Source organism: Rutilus rutilus, assembly GCF_951802725.1.
Source record: "Rutilus rutilus genome assembly, chromosome: 15".
In the NCBI taxonomy this organism is placed as follows: domain Eukaryota; kingdom Metazoa; phylum Chordata; class Actinopteri; order Cypriniformes; family Leuciscidae; genus Rutilus; species Rutilus rutilus.
Window position 1 is genome coordinate 1,572,217 of NC_140220.1, and position 17,174 is coordinate 1,589,390.

General features: G+C 36.9%; 3 protein-coding genes across 5 annotated transcripts in view; 1 reads left to right on the forward strand and 2 right to left on the reverse strand.

The window, feature by feature from the left end:
• The first annotated feature begins 467 nt into the window (after positions 1–467).
• fkbp3 (FKBP prolyl isomerase 3) lies at positions 468–5,389 on the forward strand. The gene is made up of 7 exons (XM_084431735.1): positions 468–691; positions 1,161–1,262; positions 1,542–1,640; positions 2,943–3,078; positions 3,809–3,876; positions 4,983–5,080; positions 5,177–5,389. The coding sequence occupies exons 1-7, from the start codon at positions 551–553 to the stop codon at positions 5,229–5,231; spliced, it is 699 nt and encodes a 232-aa protein (XP_084287861.1). The 5' UTR covers positions 468–550; the 3' UTR covers positions 5,232–5,389.
• Positions 5,390–7,497: 2,108 nt separating this feature from the next.
• On the reverse strand, positions 7,498–11,474 carry faua (FAU ubiquitin like and ribosomal protein S30 fusion a). The gene is made up of 5 exons (XM_084432671.1): positions 11,397–11,474; positions 10,208–10,288; positions 9,982–10,126; positions 7,830–7,885; positions 7,498–7,722 (listed from the first exon to the last, which is right to left on the reverse strand). The coding sequence occupies exons 2-5, from the start codon at positions 10,280–10,282 to the stop codon at positions 7,597–7,599; spliced, it is 402 nt and encodes a 133-aa protein (XP_084288797.1). The 5' UTR covers positions 10,283–10,288; positions 11,397–11,474; the 3' UTR covers positions 7,498–7,596.
• Positions 11,475–11,651: 177 nt separating this feature from the next.
• prpf39 (PRP39 pre-mRNA processing factor 39 homolog (yeast)) overlaps positions 11,652–17,174 on the reverse strand; it is a 28,478-nt gene continuing 22,955 nt past the window's right edge. The window contains exons 14-15 of one of the 3 annotated variants that reach the window (XM_084433183.1): positions 16,463–16,514; positions 11,652–12,218 (exon numbers count right to left, since the gene is read on the reverse strand). In XM_084433183.1, the coding sequence (XP_084289309.1) occupies positions 12,202–12,218; positions 16,463–16,514 (69 nt within the window). In that variant the 3' untranslated portion in view covers positions 11,652–12,201. Of the gene's footprint in view, positions 12,219–16,075; positions 16,515–17,174 lie in introns of those variants that run through there. The other 2 variants (XM_084433184.1, XM_084433182.1) reach the window with 2 other exon arrangements.

Here is a 17,174-nt window from a genome sequence, read left to right on the forward strand (position 1 = left end):
GTCGAGTTACAGTCAAGCTGTTATGAGGCATGAAGAAATTTTTTTAAAGGAAAAAAAGTTTAAATATGTAATTTTGGAGATTAAAGATGAGTTCTAAGGGATAAAATTATTGACTAGCCTACAGGGGGACTTTAAGATTTCAATCACAGTACTGATTGCCTACACCAAACACTGATCCCTAAACCTACCCATCACTGTATCCTTAATAAATGAAATATGCTGCAGAGCGGGATTTCTGGTGATGTGGTTTGGGGGGGAATTAATTATGCGACAGTGGTCACGTGGTACAAGACAAGTAGGAGCTCTCAGGGCATTCCCAGCTTACAAATTGAAATATGTGCTGTTTTTTTGAGCTGAAATCTCATAATGGACCCTTTTCACAGACTGTTATTATGCGTTCCCACAGTTATCAACTTTGCAAATCTTGTAAAGTTTTCATATTTTTTTTTATTTTATTTAAAGGGTCCATTGTGGTAAGTACGACATAGCGTGGACGCAACATGCCGCGGTTCCTTTAAGACGCCCCATCTTCGCCGTGATTGGCTGTTACATGCACGTGGTGAGTGTGTGTGTCGCATTGATCATGATGGCGGCTGATCTAGTGCGAGCGTGGAGCGACGAGCAGCTCAAGACTGAAGAAGTGCCGAAGAAAGAGCTCATCAAATTCATCCAGGATAACGGAGCACACTCGGTAGTGTACACACTATACACTACAGCTGCGCGCTCCCGCGTACCACACAACACACAACACGTAACGCTGACACTGCGTGCAGAGAGTGTGTGGCAGAGGAGTCATGTGTCAAAACACTCCAAATCAAATGCATGTTCTATATATGTAGAGAGAGAGGGAGGGAGAGAGAGAGAGAGAGAGAGAGAGCGAGAGAGAGAGAGAGAGAGAGGTAGAGGTAGAGGTAGAGAGAGGTTCACATATTTACTTATTAATATGTGCGTGCGTCATTATTTCAAACTGTATAAAAACAAGTCATTTATAGAGATACATTTGCATAGCAATGCAAATTAAATGTGCATGATAAAGCAGAATTGTATGAATTATAGGGTATTGTGGAATATAAATGATGTGTGTATAGGTATGTATGTATGTATGTATTTGTGTGTGTGTATATATATATATAAATTGATCATCTTCTCATTTTTTGAAGTTTCTAGCTGAACACAAACTTCTTGGAAACATCAAGAATGTGGCAAAGACGGCCAAAAAAGAGCAACTTATTGAAGCGTATAACCAGCTGTTTGAGAGCAAGGTAACAAACACACCGACCATCTCATATTCAACATTATTGCAGCCAGTAATAATAGTCTATTTATGATCGCATAACTATTGTTACAATCATGACCGAAAACATTCAATCTTCACCCATAATCTAAAAAGAAATGAACCTGAAACCGCCAGTAGGTGGCGGCAAATCACTGTCTTAACGAGTGAGTCAGTGAATCATTCACTCAAACGATTCGTTCAGAACGGCTGATTCATTCAGGGACAGAGCAGAAGTTTGTGAGCCGATGATTTGTGTTTCTCTCAGAGGTTTAAAGGCACAGAAGTGGACGTGGTGACAGAAGAGGTTCAAGCTGTTAAAATCCACGACAATCCCAAAGAAATCAAGACAGAGATGGTGGATGAGGTACTATCTTCATCTTCATCTTCATCATCATCAGAACACACACGAGTGTTGAATCTTCATTGGCTATGTTGTTTACATGCACAACTTTTGTTTCAATCGGAATGAATCTGAATGTAGTGTTTACATGAACACTGATCATGTGATCGGGTTGATGTGCGCGTTTATATTTCACAAGCTTCAAATCGGAATATATTTTTTGACATGCGCTCACTGCACGAATATACAGAGTTTCCCGATGTTTGCACTTAATAACTATTCTCCTACATTGGTTCTTTATTTGTTTTAAACAGCAGACTTAATATTGATCCATTTCTGGTCATAATTTGGAGATAATGATCATATGAGCCGTTGTGCCGCTGCTTATGTTCATCCCAGTAAACATGCCCAAAACCAGTCGTGTGTGGATGAGAGTCTGAAGCAGCACTGGTGGGCCATCGTCCTGCTCCACTTCACACACGCAGAGAAAGGAGGATTCTAGGAGGACGAGACACTCGTTTATACCACACTTTATTCAACAGGAAGAACAGCGCGTCACATGTCATTACGCTATTTCTACGTCATTACGCTATTTCTATGTCTTTACGCTATTTCTACATCATTACGATATTTCTACATCATTACGATATTTCTACATCATTACGCTATTTCTACATCATTACGATATTTCTACATCATTACGCTATTTCTACATCATTACGATATTTCTACAGTATTACGATATTTCTACATCATTACGTTATTTCTACATCATTACGATATTTCAACGTCATTACGCTATTTCTATGTCATTGCGCTATTTCAACGTCATTGCGCTATTTCTACATCATTACGATATTTCAACGTCATTACGCTATTTCTGTCATTACGCTATTTCAACGTCATTACGCTATTTCTATGTCATTGCGCTATTTCAACGTCATTACGATATTTCAACGTCATTACGCTATTTCTATGTCATTGCGCTATTTCAACGTCATTGCGCTATTTCTACATCATTACGATATTTCAACGTCATTACGATATTTCAACGTCATTGTGCTATTTCTACGTCATTGCACATGCGCAGTCCTTTCAGTTTCGGTTTTCAATCCGATCAAGTGTTTACATGTTCTCTCGATCGGATTAGAAAAGGAATAAACCATCCCTTTCAATCCGATCGAAATCTCATTGGGATCGAGCTCAATCGGATCGATTAAGGTGTGTTTACATGAAGGCTTTTCAGTCAGATTGAGCCGTCCCATTACTAACGGATTATTAGGTTGCATGTAAACGTTGCCATTGAGCTCGTGTGTTTCTCCTCAGGGTCCTCCGAAGTTCACCAAGTCCATCCTGAAGAAAGGAGACAAGACGAACTTCCCGAGGAAGGGAGACACTGTGAGCTGCTGGTACAGCGGGACACTGGAGGACGGGACCGTCTTCGACACCAACATCCCGGCGTGTGAGAATATTAATACTGCATGTGTTTTTATATAGAATTAGACTTATTTTAATGTGTTCTCGGGTCTCAGGGTAATATTTTATCCAATAACCATCCAGTGTTATTTTAGTATCATTGAGCTACTATTATAGTTTTTATTTATGTTTTGCACATTATTAAACATTATTGGAAATTTGCATTTTAATAATATTTAATAATTTATATTTTGTTTTTACGTTTTATGTTTTTAAAGTTTTAGGAATTTATGTCTATATAGTTTTTATTAATATTTTGTTTTCATGATTTAGTTTTCATACTTTGTTTTCACTTTTATTTTAGTTTAATTTAATTTTGTGTTTTTGTCATTTTGTCTATAATATTTTTATTATTATGTAAATTTTTTGTCTTAATTTGTTTTCATATTTTCTATTTTAATTTTAATTTTAGTTTTAATTAAAAAAAATTGTGTTTTTGTCATTTTGTATTAATATTTTGTTAATTAATTTTTAGTGTTAATTAGTTTTATATTTTCTGTTTTATTTTCATTTTAAAGTTTTGGGTGTTGTCATTTTTATTCGTTTTTTTAATGTATATATATTTTGTATTAATATTTTTTTAATTAGTTTTTATATTTTCTGTTTTATTTTTAATTTTTTATGTCTGTATAGTTTTGATTCTTTTTTTTTTAGATTAGAACCACTAGTGAGTTGCTGTAAATCATCTTTAGTTTGATTCTCTTCTGTTGTTCCAGCTGCAAAGAAGAAGAAACAGTCCAAACCACTGAGCTTCAAGGTCGGACTGGGCCGAGTGATTCGAGGGGTGAGTCACGATTCATTAGTGATTCGAGGGGTGAGTCATGATTCATTAGTGATTTGAGGGGTGAGTCATGATTCATTAATGATTTGAGGGGTGAGTCACGATTCATTAGTGATTAGAGAGGTGAGTCACGATTCATTAGTGATTTGAGGGATGAGTTACGATTCATTAGTGATTCGAGGGGTGAGTCACGATTCATTAGTGATTCGAGGGGTGAGTCACGATTCATTAGTGATTTGAGGGGTGAGTCACGATTCATTAGTGATTCGAGGGGTGAGTCACAATTCATTAGTGATTTGAGGGGTGAGTCACGATTCATTAGTGATTTGAGGGGTGAGTTACGATTCATTAGTTATCCGAGGGGTGAGTCACGGTTTATTAGTGATTCGAGGGGTGAGTTATGATTCATTAATGATTTGAGGGGTGAGTCACGATTCATTAGTGATTCGAGGGGTGAGTTACGATTCATTAGTGAATCGAGGGGTGAGTCATGATTCATTAATGATTTGAGGGGTGAGTTATGATTCATTAGTGATTTGAGGGGTGAGTTACGATTCATTAGTTATCCGAGGGGTGAGTCACGAGTCATTAGTGATTCGAGGGGTGAGTTATGATTCATTAATGATTTGAGGGGTGAGTCAGGATTCATTAGTGATTCGAGGGGTGAGTTACGATTCATTAGTGAATCGAGGGGTGAGTCATGATTCATTAATGATTTGAGGGGTGAGTTATGATTCATTAGTGATTCGAGGGGTGAGTTACGATTCATTAGTTATCCGAGGGGTGAGTCACGATTCATTAGTGATTCGAGGGGTGAGTTATGATTCATTAGTGATTCGAGGGATGAGTTATGATTCATTAATGATTTGAGGGGTGAGTCACGATTCATTAGTGATTCGAGGGGTGAGTTATGATTCATTAGTGATTCGAGGGGTGAGTTATGATTCATTAATGATTTGAGGGGTGAGTCACGATTCATTAGTGATCCGAGGGGCGAGTTACGATTCATTAGTGATTCGAGATTCATTAGTGATCTGTATGATTCATTGATCACCAGAGATCCTCAGATGACAGTGTGTGTGTGTGTGTGTGTGTGTGTGTGTGTGCAGTGGGATGAAGGTGTGCTGACGATGAGTAAAGGTGAGACGGCGCGGTTGGAGATCGAGTCGGATTGGGCGTACGGGAGGAAAGGCCTTCCAGATTCAAAGTATCCTTCGTTACACGTCTCACTAACTGATTATTTGATCATGTTCTTCAGACTGATGATGAGATCGTTACTCTGGCCTTAACCATTATTTCCCAGAATCCCACCGAACGCAAAGCTGATATTTGAGGTGGAGCTGGTGGCCATTGATTGATCATTTCAGTCGACCGACGGGAACGATGTGACGGAGGTGTAGAGGGAACGTTTGTTTAGACATGTTCATTATTAATCACAAGTTGTTCAGCCTGACAAAGAGAAGTTTTCTGACTATTTTTGCATGATTGTAAAGCTGCAATAAACACAAACCCTGAACAGTGTGTTGTGTGCCGTTCTTACACATCCAGCTTTCAAAAACTAAAACTGATCAAGAACTGTATTTTATATATATATATAGTATGTGTATATATAGTTAGAACTCTATAGATATAAATATAAATCCGGTTTATAGTTGTAAATCTGAATATATAGTTTATATAGTATTTACATTTATATATTCAGAGTTATAACTATATATTCTGATATAAACTCGGATTTATATTTATATGTTCAGAGTTATAACTATATATTCAGGATTTGTTTTTATGTATTCAGAGTTTTATAACTATATACTCGGATTTATATGTTCAGAGTTAGAACTATATATTAAGGATTCAAAAGTATAAATTCTGACAAATATATACTTGGATTTATATTTCTATATTCAGAGTTATAACTATATATTCAGGATTTGCCTTTATATATTCAGTTTTATAACTATATACTCATATTTACATTTTATATTCAGAATTGTAACTATATACTCAGGAATTACATTTATATATTCAGTTATAACTATATTCAGGATTTGTTTTTATATATTCAGAGTTTTATAACTATATACTCGTATTTACCTTTATATATTCAGAATTATAACTATTTTCAAGATTTGTATTAATATATTCAGTTAAAACTACATTTAGATTTACATTTATATATCCAGAGTTTTAACTATATATTCTTTATTTACATTTATATATCCAGAGTTTTAACTATATATTCATTATTTACATTTATATATCCAGAGTTATAACTATATGTTCATTATTTACATTTATATATCCAGTTATAACTATATATTCATTATTTACATTTATATATCCAGAGTTTTAACTATATATTCATTATTTACATTTATATATCCAGAGTTATAACTATATATTCATTATTTACATTTATATATCCAGTTGTAACTATATATTCATTATTTACATTTATATATCCAGAGTTATAACTATATATTCATTATTTACATTTATATATCCAGAGTTATAACTATATATTCATTATTTATATATCCAGAGTTTTAACTATATGTTCATTATTTACATTTATATATCCAGAGTTTTAACTATATATTCATTATTTACATTTATATATCCAGAGTTTTAACTATATATTCATTATTTACATTTATATATCCAGTTTTAACTATATGTTCATTATTTACATTTATATATCCAGAGTTTTAACTATATATTCATTATTTACATTTATATATCCAGTTTTAACTATATGTTCATTATTTACATTTATATATCCAGAGTTTTAACTATATATTAATTATTTACATTTATATATCCAGAGTTTTAACTATATATTCATTATTTACATTTATATATCCAGAGTTTTAACTATATATTCATTATTTACATATATCCAGAGTTTTAACTATATATTCATTATTTACATTTATATATCCAGAGTTTTAACTATATATTCATTATTTACATATATCCAGTTTTAACTATATATTCATTATTTACATTTATATATCCAGAGTTTTAACTATATATTCATTATTTACATATATCCAGAGTTTTAACTATATATTCATTATTTACATTTATATATCCAGAGTTATAACTATATATTCATTATTTACATTTATATATCCAGTTTTAACTATATATTCATTATTTACATTTATATATCCAGTGTTATAACTATATATTCATTATTAACATTTATATATCCAAAGTTTTAACTATATATTCATTATTTACATTTATATATCCAGTGTTATAACTATATATTCATTATTTACATTTATATATCCTGAGTTATAACTATATATTCAGGATGCATAAATCTATATTCTGACATAACTATATACTTGGATTTACATTTATATATTCAGGCCTATAAATAGATATTCAGATTTGTATCTATATATTCACAATTTACATATAATTATTTTTTGTTTGGCCCATTATAAGAACACACATTTTGTGTGTGTGTGTGTATATATATGCATGTATTTTCCATAAATCTGTGATTGCACTACAATGTTTCCTTATATACACACTATAAAAGAGATGAATATATAGATATTTCATGGATCACATGACATGCACAGTGAGCCTGAATGAAAGAGACCCGTGTCAGCTCAAGCATCTTTATTGTGAGCACATGTTCTCCAGAGAGAGTGATCAGTGATGGGTCATGTGATCAGTGATGGGTCATGTGATCATGATCAGGGTTTAGGAGTTGGCGTTGGGACCCTTCTTCTTCCCGAATGTGGGAACCACGTTAACGAAGCGACGGTTGTACTGGATGCGACGCTTGGCGCGGCCCGTCTTCTTCTTCTTCTTCTCCTGTTTGTCCACCTACACACACACACACACACAGAACTGGAGTTAGCCAACAGAACTGCATCTGAGGAAAATACAGGAAATACATTTGATTTCAGAATAATAATAAACACACGACTCACTTTGGGTGTCTGTCCTCTTACTTTACCGGCACGAGCCAGAGATCCGTGAACTTTACCTGAACACACACACACACACACACATTACAACTGAGAACTGAGAACATTCTGGTAAAACACAGGAAACATTAGCCATGGATCTGAGAGCATACAGATGAACTGAAATACTAATGAATATATATATAAATTATGAATTAATTACAATAAAATTATAAATGAATAAGTTAAATTATAGAGTATATAACATTAATAATTGAAATATTTAATTATAAATTATAAATCAATACATATATTTATAAATAATAAATTAATAAAATATAAACATGTTTGTTGTGTGTGTGTGTGAGTGAGAGTGTGTCAGTGAGTGTGTGTGCGTGAATAAGTGTGTGTGTGTGTGTGTGTGTGTGTGTGTGTGTGAGAGAGTGTGTCAGTGAATAAGTGTGTGTGTGAGTGAGTTAGTTTGTGTGTGTGTGAGAGTGTGTCAGTGAATAAGTGTGTGTGTGTGTGTGTGTGTGTGTGTGTGTGTGTGTGTGTGTGTGTGTGTGTGTGTGTGTGTGTGTGTGTGTGTGTGAGTGAGTGTGTGAGTGAGTGACTGAGTGAAAGTGACTGTGTAAGTGTGTGCAGTGTGCAGAGTGTACCTCCCAGGAGTCTAGCGGTGAGCTCCAGTGTGTGTGTGTGTGTGTGTGTGTGACTGAGTGTGTTAGTGTGAATGTGTGTGTGTGTGTGTGTGTGTGTGAGTGAGTGAGTGAGTGTGACTGTGTAAGTGTGTGAGTGTACCTCCCAGGAGTCTAGCGGTGAGCTCCAGTGTGTGTGTGTGTGTGTGACTGAGTGTGTTAGTGTGAATGTGTGTGTGAGAGTGAGTGAGTGAGTGTGTGTGTACCTCCCAGGAGTCTGGCGGTGAGTTCCTGTGTGTGTGTGTGTGTGTGTGTGTGTGTGTGTGTGTGTGTGTGTGTGTGTGTGTGTGTGTGTGTGTGTGTGTTAGTGTTGCACGGTGCACCGATACTTCAAAAGTAACGCGATTCTCGGAAATTAAAAACGTCACGATTCCTAAATGTATTAGTATCGATACTTCTAAGAATGACCGCGTTCCAGATTTGTAAGGCCGGCGACACACTGGCTGCGTGGCGTGTCCGTTTTTATTTCAGCTCCCATGTTAACAGGTTAGAGCTAGCACACTGCCTGCGTCACACACGCGCCCGAGCTATCGAGTGCATGTTAGAATAGAACCGACGCCTATTTTTCACGCGTCACGCAAGCGTGTCGGAAGCGTTCCCAGGCAAAATTGAATAGGAAAAGATGTTTCTATGTCATTTTGACACGAATACATATTAATAAATTACATTTTGATGTTTGAATGTCTAGGTTTTGACATAAATGCAGATATAAATGTAATTTAAAAAAATATTATCGATTTTCAAATACTGCACCTCTCAATACAGAACGAATTATTCTGTAGCCTATTTTGCCGCCAACACTGCCGACGTCGTCTTTGCTGCTATATATTTATGTTTAACATTAAGTATAGGCCTTCCACAACTCTCTCCCCATATGTCAAATATATCACCAGTGAGGCTTATCATGTGTTACCAATACTAAACATTGTTTAATATAATCGCTGTTCATTTTTTATTCAAAGTTCATAATCAAGATAAAGACACATAATAGTGTGTGTTGTGTGTGTGTGTGTGTGTGTGTGTGTGTGTGTGTGTGTGTGAGTGAGAGTGTGTCAGTGAGTGTGTGTGCGTGAATAAGTGTGTGTGTGTGTGTGTGTGTGTGTGTGTGTGTGAGTGAGTGAGTTAGTTTGTGTGTGAGTGAGTTAGTTTGTGTGTGTGTGAGAGTGTGTCAGTGAATAAGTGTGTGTGTGTGTGTGTGTGTGTGTGTGTGAGTGAGTGACTGAGTGAGAGTGAGTGAGTGAGTGTGTGTGTGTGACTGTGTAAGTGTGTGCAGAGTGTCCCTCCCAGGAGTCTAGCGGTGAGCTCCAGTGTGTGTGTGTGTGTGTGTGTGTGTGTGTGTGTGTGTGTGTGTGCGTGTGTGACTGAGTGTGTTAGTGTGAATGTGTGTGTGAGAGTGAGTGAGTGACTAAGTGAGAGTGAGTGAGTGAGTGAGTGAGTGAGTGAGTGTGTGTGTGTGAGAGAGAGAGAGTGAGTGAGCGTACCTCCCAGGAGTCTGGCGGTGAGCTCCAGTGTGCAGTGCTCAGTGACTCCGCAGCTCAGAAGTGTGTGTTCGTCTTCCAGTGGAGATCCGGACAGCAGAAGCACCTGCTCCTCCACAGACAGACCCTCCAGGGCCTGGACCTGAGCCTACACACACACACACAGCATGAGCGCGAGCACGCACGCACACACACACACGTCTGAGAACACACTGAGGCTCATGCTCACCTTGATGTCATGGACGGTCTCGTGTCCGGACACCTCGAGTGTGTGTAGAGACTGAGCGCGCAGGAACAGCTGCATGATGAGCTGAAACACACACACACACACCAGATCAACACACACTCAACCAGACCCGATAAGACCAGACCAACTCACTGAACCAGACCTCACCAAAACCAAAGTTTTAACTTTCCATTCATTATTATTATTATATAACTATATATATATATATATAAACATTACCATTTAAGAGTTTGGGATTGATACGATTTTTTATGTTTTTGAAATAAGTCACCAAAGTTGCATTTATTTGATAAAAATACAGTAAAAATTGTGAAATATTATTCTAATGTAAATCAGCTGTTGTCTATGTGAATATACAGTAAAGTGTAATTTATTCCTGTGATCAAAGCTGAATCTTCAGTGTCACATGATCCTTCAGAAATCACTCTAATATGAGGATTTGATGATCAAGAAACATTTATGATTATTATCAAGTTTCTGAACAGTCATGTATTTCTGTGATGAAACTGTGATACATTTTATTTCTCAGGATTCTTTGATGAATATAAAGTTTAAAAGTACAGCATTTGTCTGAAATAGAAAGCTTTTGTAACATTATACACTATAATTCAAATGTTTATTTTAATTTTTTTGTAAAGAAATTAATACTTGTATTCATCAAGGATGCATTAAATGTATAATGTTACAAGAATTATGTTCTTTTTAACTTTCAAATAATCAAATAATCCTTAAATAAAAATGTAAATAACTAGTTCTCAGCACTGATAATAAATATAAATACTTCTTAATGGTCAGAAACAGGTTTTATTGTCCTTTATAACGGAAACCCGGACGTGTTTTCATGATATTCGTCTTTCTGCTTTCTCTTAAAGTTACTGTAACTGTTTATCATCTACTAAGAGATATGAGACTAAACGTTTAATGACATCTTAATAAATGTTTAATGACAGATATTAGCAGAAACTCGTGTAAGAGTGAGTGTGTCGCGTGCGCGAGCGCCGTGTGGATCACCCGGAGGAAATAAACGCGATTTAAAGGCTTAAACTGAGATGTTTCGCCTCAGGGTTTGAACATAACACACGATAACGCTTATGAACGCAGTCCACGCAGGATTAAAGTACATTAAAGGCGATAAACGCGATAAATAAGTGATTTGATTAGCAGGCCTTACATTGGATGATGCTAGTCGTTCCACAACTGGACGAGGAAAGGAAAGTGCGCATGTGCGGCGCAAAGAACTCTGGGAAAAGCGCGGCCCACGTGATCGTGACGTATGCAGCAAGGCTACATTTTTTTTATTATTATTGAATAAAATTAACATTATGCGTGCGCGTTCGCTCAAATGCAGATATTGAACGTTATACAATGATGCATACATACATAAAACAGAAAAAGAACAAGAAAAAAGAGAAACAACAACAAAAATGAATCAATGTTAATTTTATTAGAAAATAAGTGGAAACTTTGGGAACCACATTTCCTACATTTTATAATTACTTTAAAGTATACACAAACCTTTTGGAACAAATTATTTAAAAAAATAAAATAAAATGTATCCTGAAATTGATATAACTATGTGATGTTTTTAATGTGTAATAATGTAATGCATTTAGTTCTTGTGGAATTGAATAAAATGTATTTTAAAAATGTAAATAAAAAAGAACAGATGTGTGCAAACATTTTGAGAACACTAATAAAGACCAGAAGATTTTGAAGAAATGCTTTATTAATGTTACTGGAGGAACCAGTAGAACTGAGAACCAGTAGTTACTGAGAGAACGTTGCTTGATAGCGGAGTATATATAGGCTATATTTCAAAAGTAAATGTTAAAATTATTATCCAGTACAAAATGTCGGCTACTATTGTGTATGTTTCCTTCTTGAGCATCAGTCCCTCGATGAATAGATGATCTCAGCGTCATCAAATACAGTCACTGTTGAGAAGATGCTGGAAAACCAAAGAAAATCATCTGTTTTCATACGCTCACGTTCTCTGGGAAAGAAGGAAAATTAGGCTTTTAAGATTTTTAATTTGACTGACACACATTTTTAAGAGGCCAATGGTAAACAAAACCAGCCCGAATATATCAAGTACAAAAATAAAATTTGTTAAAACATGATTTATATTTTTGATATAAAAATGTAAGATGAGAAATAAGCAAAGCTTTTATCAGTGAAACGCGCGATTTAGCGGAATAAGCCCCGCCTCCTAAATAAAAGAGCCAATCATAGACCGTATTCAGCACGGCGCCATGACAGGTTTGAAATCGGGGCTGTGAGGGATTATAGACTTGCTGTGTTTTTAATGGCATCCGCTGTAAAAATATCCTAAATCACTTACAGTGAGGAAAATAAGTATTTGAACACCCTGCTATTTTGCAAGTTCTCCCACTTGGAAATCATGGAGGGGTCTGAAATTGTCATCGTAGGTGCATGTCCACTGTGAGAGACATAATCTAAAAAAAAAAATCCAGAAATCACAATGTATGATTTTTTAACTATTTATTTGTATTATACAGCTGCAAATAAGTATTTGAACACCTGTCTATCAGCTAGAATTCTGACCCTCAAAGACCTGTTAGTCTGCCTTTAAAATGTCCACCTCCACTCCATTTATTATCCTAAATTAGATGCACCTGTTTGAGGTCGTTAGCTGCATAAAGACACCTGTCCACCCCATACAATCAGTAAGAATCCAACTACTAACATGGCCAAGACCAAAGAGCTGTCCAAAGACTCTAGAGACAACATTGTACACCTCCACAAGGCTGGAAAGGGCTACGGGGAAATTGCCAAGCAGCTTGGTGAAAAAAGGTCCACTGTTGGAGCAATCATTAGAAAATGGAAGAAGCTAAACATGACGGTCAATCTCCCTCGGACTGGGGCTCCATGCAAGATCTCACCTCGTGGGGTCTCAATGATCCTAAGAAAGGTGAGAAATCAGCCCAGAACTACACGGGAGGAGCTGGTCAATGACCTGAAAAGAGCTGGGACCACCGTTTCCAAGGTTACTGTTGGTAATACACTAAGACGTCATGGTTTGAAATCATGCATGGCACGGAAGGTTCCCCTGCTTAAACCAGCACATGTCAAGGCCCGTCTTAAGTTTGCCAATGACCATTTGGATGATCCAGAGGAGTCATGGGAGAAAGTCATGTGGTCAGATGAGACCAAAATAGAACTTTTTGGTCATAATTCCACTAAACGTGTTTGGAGGAAGAAGAATGATGAGTACCATCCCAAGAACACCATCCCTACTGTGAAGCATGGGGGTGGTAGCATCATGCTTTGGGGGTGTTTTTCTGCACATGGGACAGGGCGACTGCACTGTATTAAGGAGAGGATGACCGGGGCCATGTATTGCGAGATTTGGGGAACAACCTCCTTCCCTCAGTTAGAGCATTGAAGACGGGTCGAGGCTGGGTCTTCCAACATGACAATGACCTGAAGCACACAGCCAGGATAACCAAGGAGTGACTCTGTAAGAAGCATATCAAGGTTCTGGCGTGGCCTAGCCAGTCTCCAGACCTAAACCCAATAGAGAATCTTTGGAGGGAGCTCAAACTCCGTGTTTCTCAGCGACAGCCCAGAAACCTGACTGATCTAGAGAAGATCTGTGTGGAGGAGTGGGCCAAAATCCCTCCTGCAGTGTGTGCAAACCTGGTGAAAAACTACAGGAAACGTTTGACCTCTGTAATTGCAAACAAAGGCTACTGTACCAAATATTAACATTGATTTTCTCAGGTGTTCAAATACTTATTTGCAGCTGTATCATACAAATAAATAGTTAAAAAATCATACATTGTGATTTCTGGATTTTTTTTTTTTAGATTATGTCTCTCACAGTGGACATGCACCTACGATGACAATTTCAGACCCCTCCATGATTTCTAAGTGGGAGAACTTGCAAAATAGCAGGGTGTTCAAATACTTATTTTCCTCACTGTATTTTCACGAAATTTCGTCAGCAGAACAGTTCATTCCCGCTATAAATCAAAAACGGCGCTGCTGTGAATAATGTCGTTAGAAGCTCGTCACTGTTCTGAGACGCGCGCTTATGACTGTGCATGCGCTTATGACTGGTCCAGCCTGAAAAACGCAGTTTTATGGTTATGATTAACATTTAGGAGACAGTTGTTAGATTTTATTGGTGACTTAAAATCGCAAGCTTGGTGAACAGCTTTGGAGAATTTGATGTGTCGTTCAGAGAGATGACTGAGGCGTTTCCAAGATGGCCGCCGAGTGACATGCCTTGGCTTTTCTCCACTGACATCAGACAGTTCTCGAAATATACAATCTCAGATGCTATAGAATAAAACGGTTAGTTTGTTGCTAAACAAAATGCAAATAGTACATTTAAAGCAACAGTTTAGACAGGGCTGCCAACTTTTGAGTTTAGCTTGGAGCGAGAATTATGGGGTTGTTTTGGAGGGGATGTAAAAAAAAAAAAAAAAAGAGAGCCCTGTCAGCTGGTATTATTAAAGGTTAAAAATAACAACTCAAATTAAATATAATGCTGTTATAATAACGTTTTATTTGAATGATACAAGTAAAAAAATATATGTAAAAGTGCACATATTTAGCAAAATAGTCCTCTGTATAGCAAATTTTTCTAGTCAACTTATGTCCTATAGAGCTGGTAAGTCCCACCCCTTCCGTAAAACCCCGCTGGACCTCAAAGTTGAAAAACCGTCAATGCAAGTGAATGGGAGAAAATAATTATTTTCTGGTCCCGTTTGAATTGTGCCATGAATGTGAACATATGTTGTCTGTGAATTTTTTATTTTTTATACCGTTTTAGAATCCATTCAGCCGATCTCCGTGTCTGGCGGTACCACTTTTAGCATAGCTTAGCATAGATCATTGAATCGGCCAAGACCATTAGCATCTCTATCAAAAAAATGATCAAAGAGTTTTGATATTTTTCCTATTTAAAACTTGACTTCTGTAGTTACATCGTGTACTAAGACCGACGGAAAATGAAAAGTTGCGATTATTCCTGCGTAATAATCAAGAAACTTTGCTGCCGTACCATGAGTCCAGCAGGCGTAATGATATGACGCAGCGCCTGAAAATAGTCGACCCTATAGTCTACGAGCTGGGGACTATTTTCAGGCGCTGCGTTATATCATTACGCCTGCTGGACTCATGGTACGGCAGCAAAGTTTCTTGATTATTACGCAGGAATAAACGCAACTTTTCATTTTCCGTCGGTCTTAGTACACGATGTAACTACAGAAGTCAAGTTTTAAATAGGAAAAATATCAAAACTCTTTGATCATTTTTTTGAGAGAGATGCTAATGGTCTTGTCCGATTCAATGATCTATGCTAAGCTATGCTAAAAGTGGTACCGCCAGACCCGGAGATCGGCTGAATGGATTCTAAAACGGTAAAACTCAACTGTTTAACTCTGGGGGAGTTGTAAAATGAGCCTATTTCCAAAAAAAAAAGTGGAGTATCCCTTTAATGGCTTTCCTGAGGTAAATGTAACGTTGTTATATTGTTCTCCAGCTTTTGACCTCCCCGCGGTTGAAAAACACTGATTGATCGATATTATGTACGAGGCATACATTTGGCTAAGTTGTACTGTATCTTTCAACATGCCTATTGTTTATTCGTATTTAGATGATCGGTTCACGTGCCGCTTGAACTGAGGCGCTACGATCCGTCACGTCACATTTACAAGCTCCAAAACAGCATTTATTGTTTGAATTTCGTAATAAAATTGATAGAATCTGAGAATTAGTTTCATATCAAAAGTGTCAGTGGGCAGCCCTGTATAGATATTATAATGTTAGTATAAACATTCAAACAGCCGCATGAGTAAATGAACCACATTCACAGGCGTGTAGGATGTCAATCTCTTTATTATGAAACCAAGTCAAAATAAAAAAAAACGTCTTCATGTCACGTTTATCTCTGAAAATAGGATCACATTGATTGAGGAGAGCAGATTTCATCTCAAAGTGTTGCATTCTCCACTCCTTCCACACAAATGTAAATCGTTCACCGAACACAACTAAACCTCCAAAAGCACTAAACCAATCAAGCTTCATTAAAAACTCAGTTGCACTTAGACAGAGGGAAGGGGGGAAAGCGGACTTTTCAACAGAAGAGAACACAGAATGTCTGATGCGAGACGGTGTGTGTGTTGCAGCAGTTCGAGCGGGTGTAAAGATGCAGGACTCCTGATGGTCATTATGTGGGAGGCGGTGGGTAGTACTGGTTATACTGACCGTATTGACCGTACTGACCCCAGGAATTCTGACCTCCCCACGAATTATATTGCTGGAAGAGAAAACACAGATGGTTGTGAGTGTACAGTTGTATAAATACAGTTCGTACAGGTACTGTAAAGGGACATTGTTTAACTGTGTAATATTTAGGAGGATCTGTTGACAGAAGTGCAATATCATATTCATAACACTGTTTTCAGTGGTGTATAAAGACCTTACTTAATGAACCGTTATGTGTTTATTAGGTTAGAATGAGGCATTTCTCTCTACACACACCGCGGGTCCGCTTACATCGACGTGTTTCTAAAGGAGCCCTGAGCGGACAAACGCTCAGCAAAGTTGGTTTCGTCACTGTGTTGTTCTTCACGCTAGCTAAAGTCGGTGAATAAAACACTGACACAATGATGAACAGGTAACAATAATATTCGCAATAACATCGTTTTACTGAATAATTAAGTAAACCTAATTTCTTACATCTCTGTAAAGAAACCTCATTGCTTAACTGGCTACTCTCTGCTGTCTCAGACGACGACATCACTTCCTGTCGGCCAGCGTAACTTCTGTTGGGTGCAATTCACAACCTCACCACTAGATAAATGCCGCTAAATGTTACACACAAGCACAAGCACTACTTTTTGGTTTTCAAGGAATCCAGAGATCTCACTAATCAAACAAAATCCATTACCTTCAAATTCTAAATAGATGAATAAAA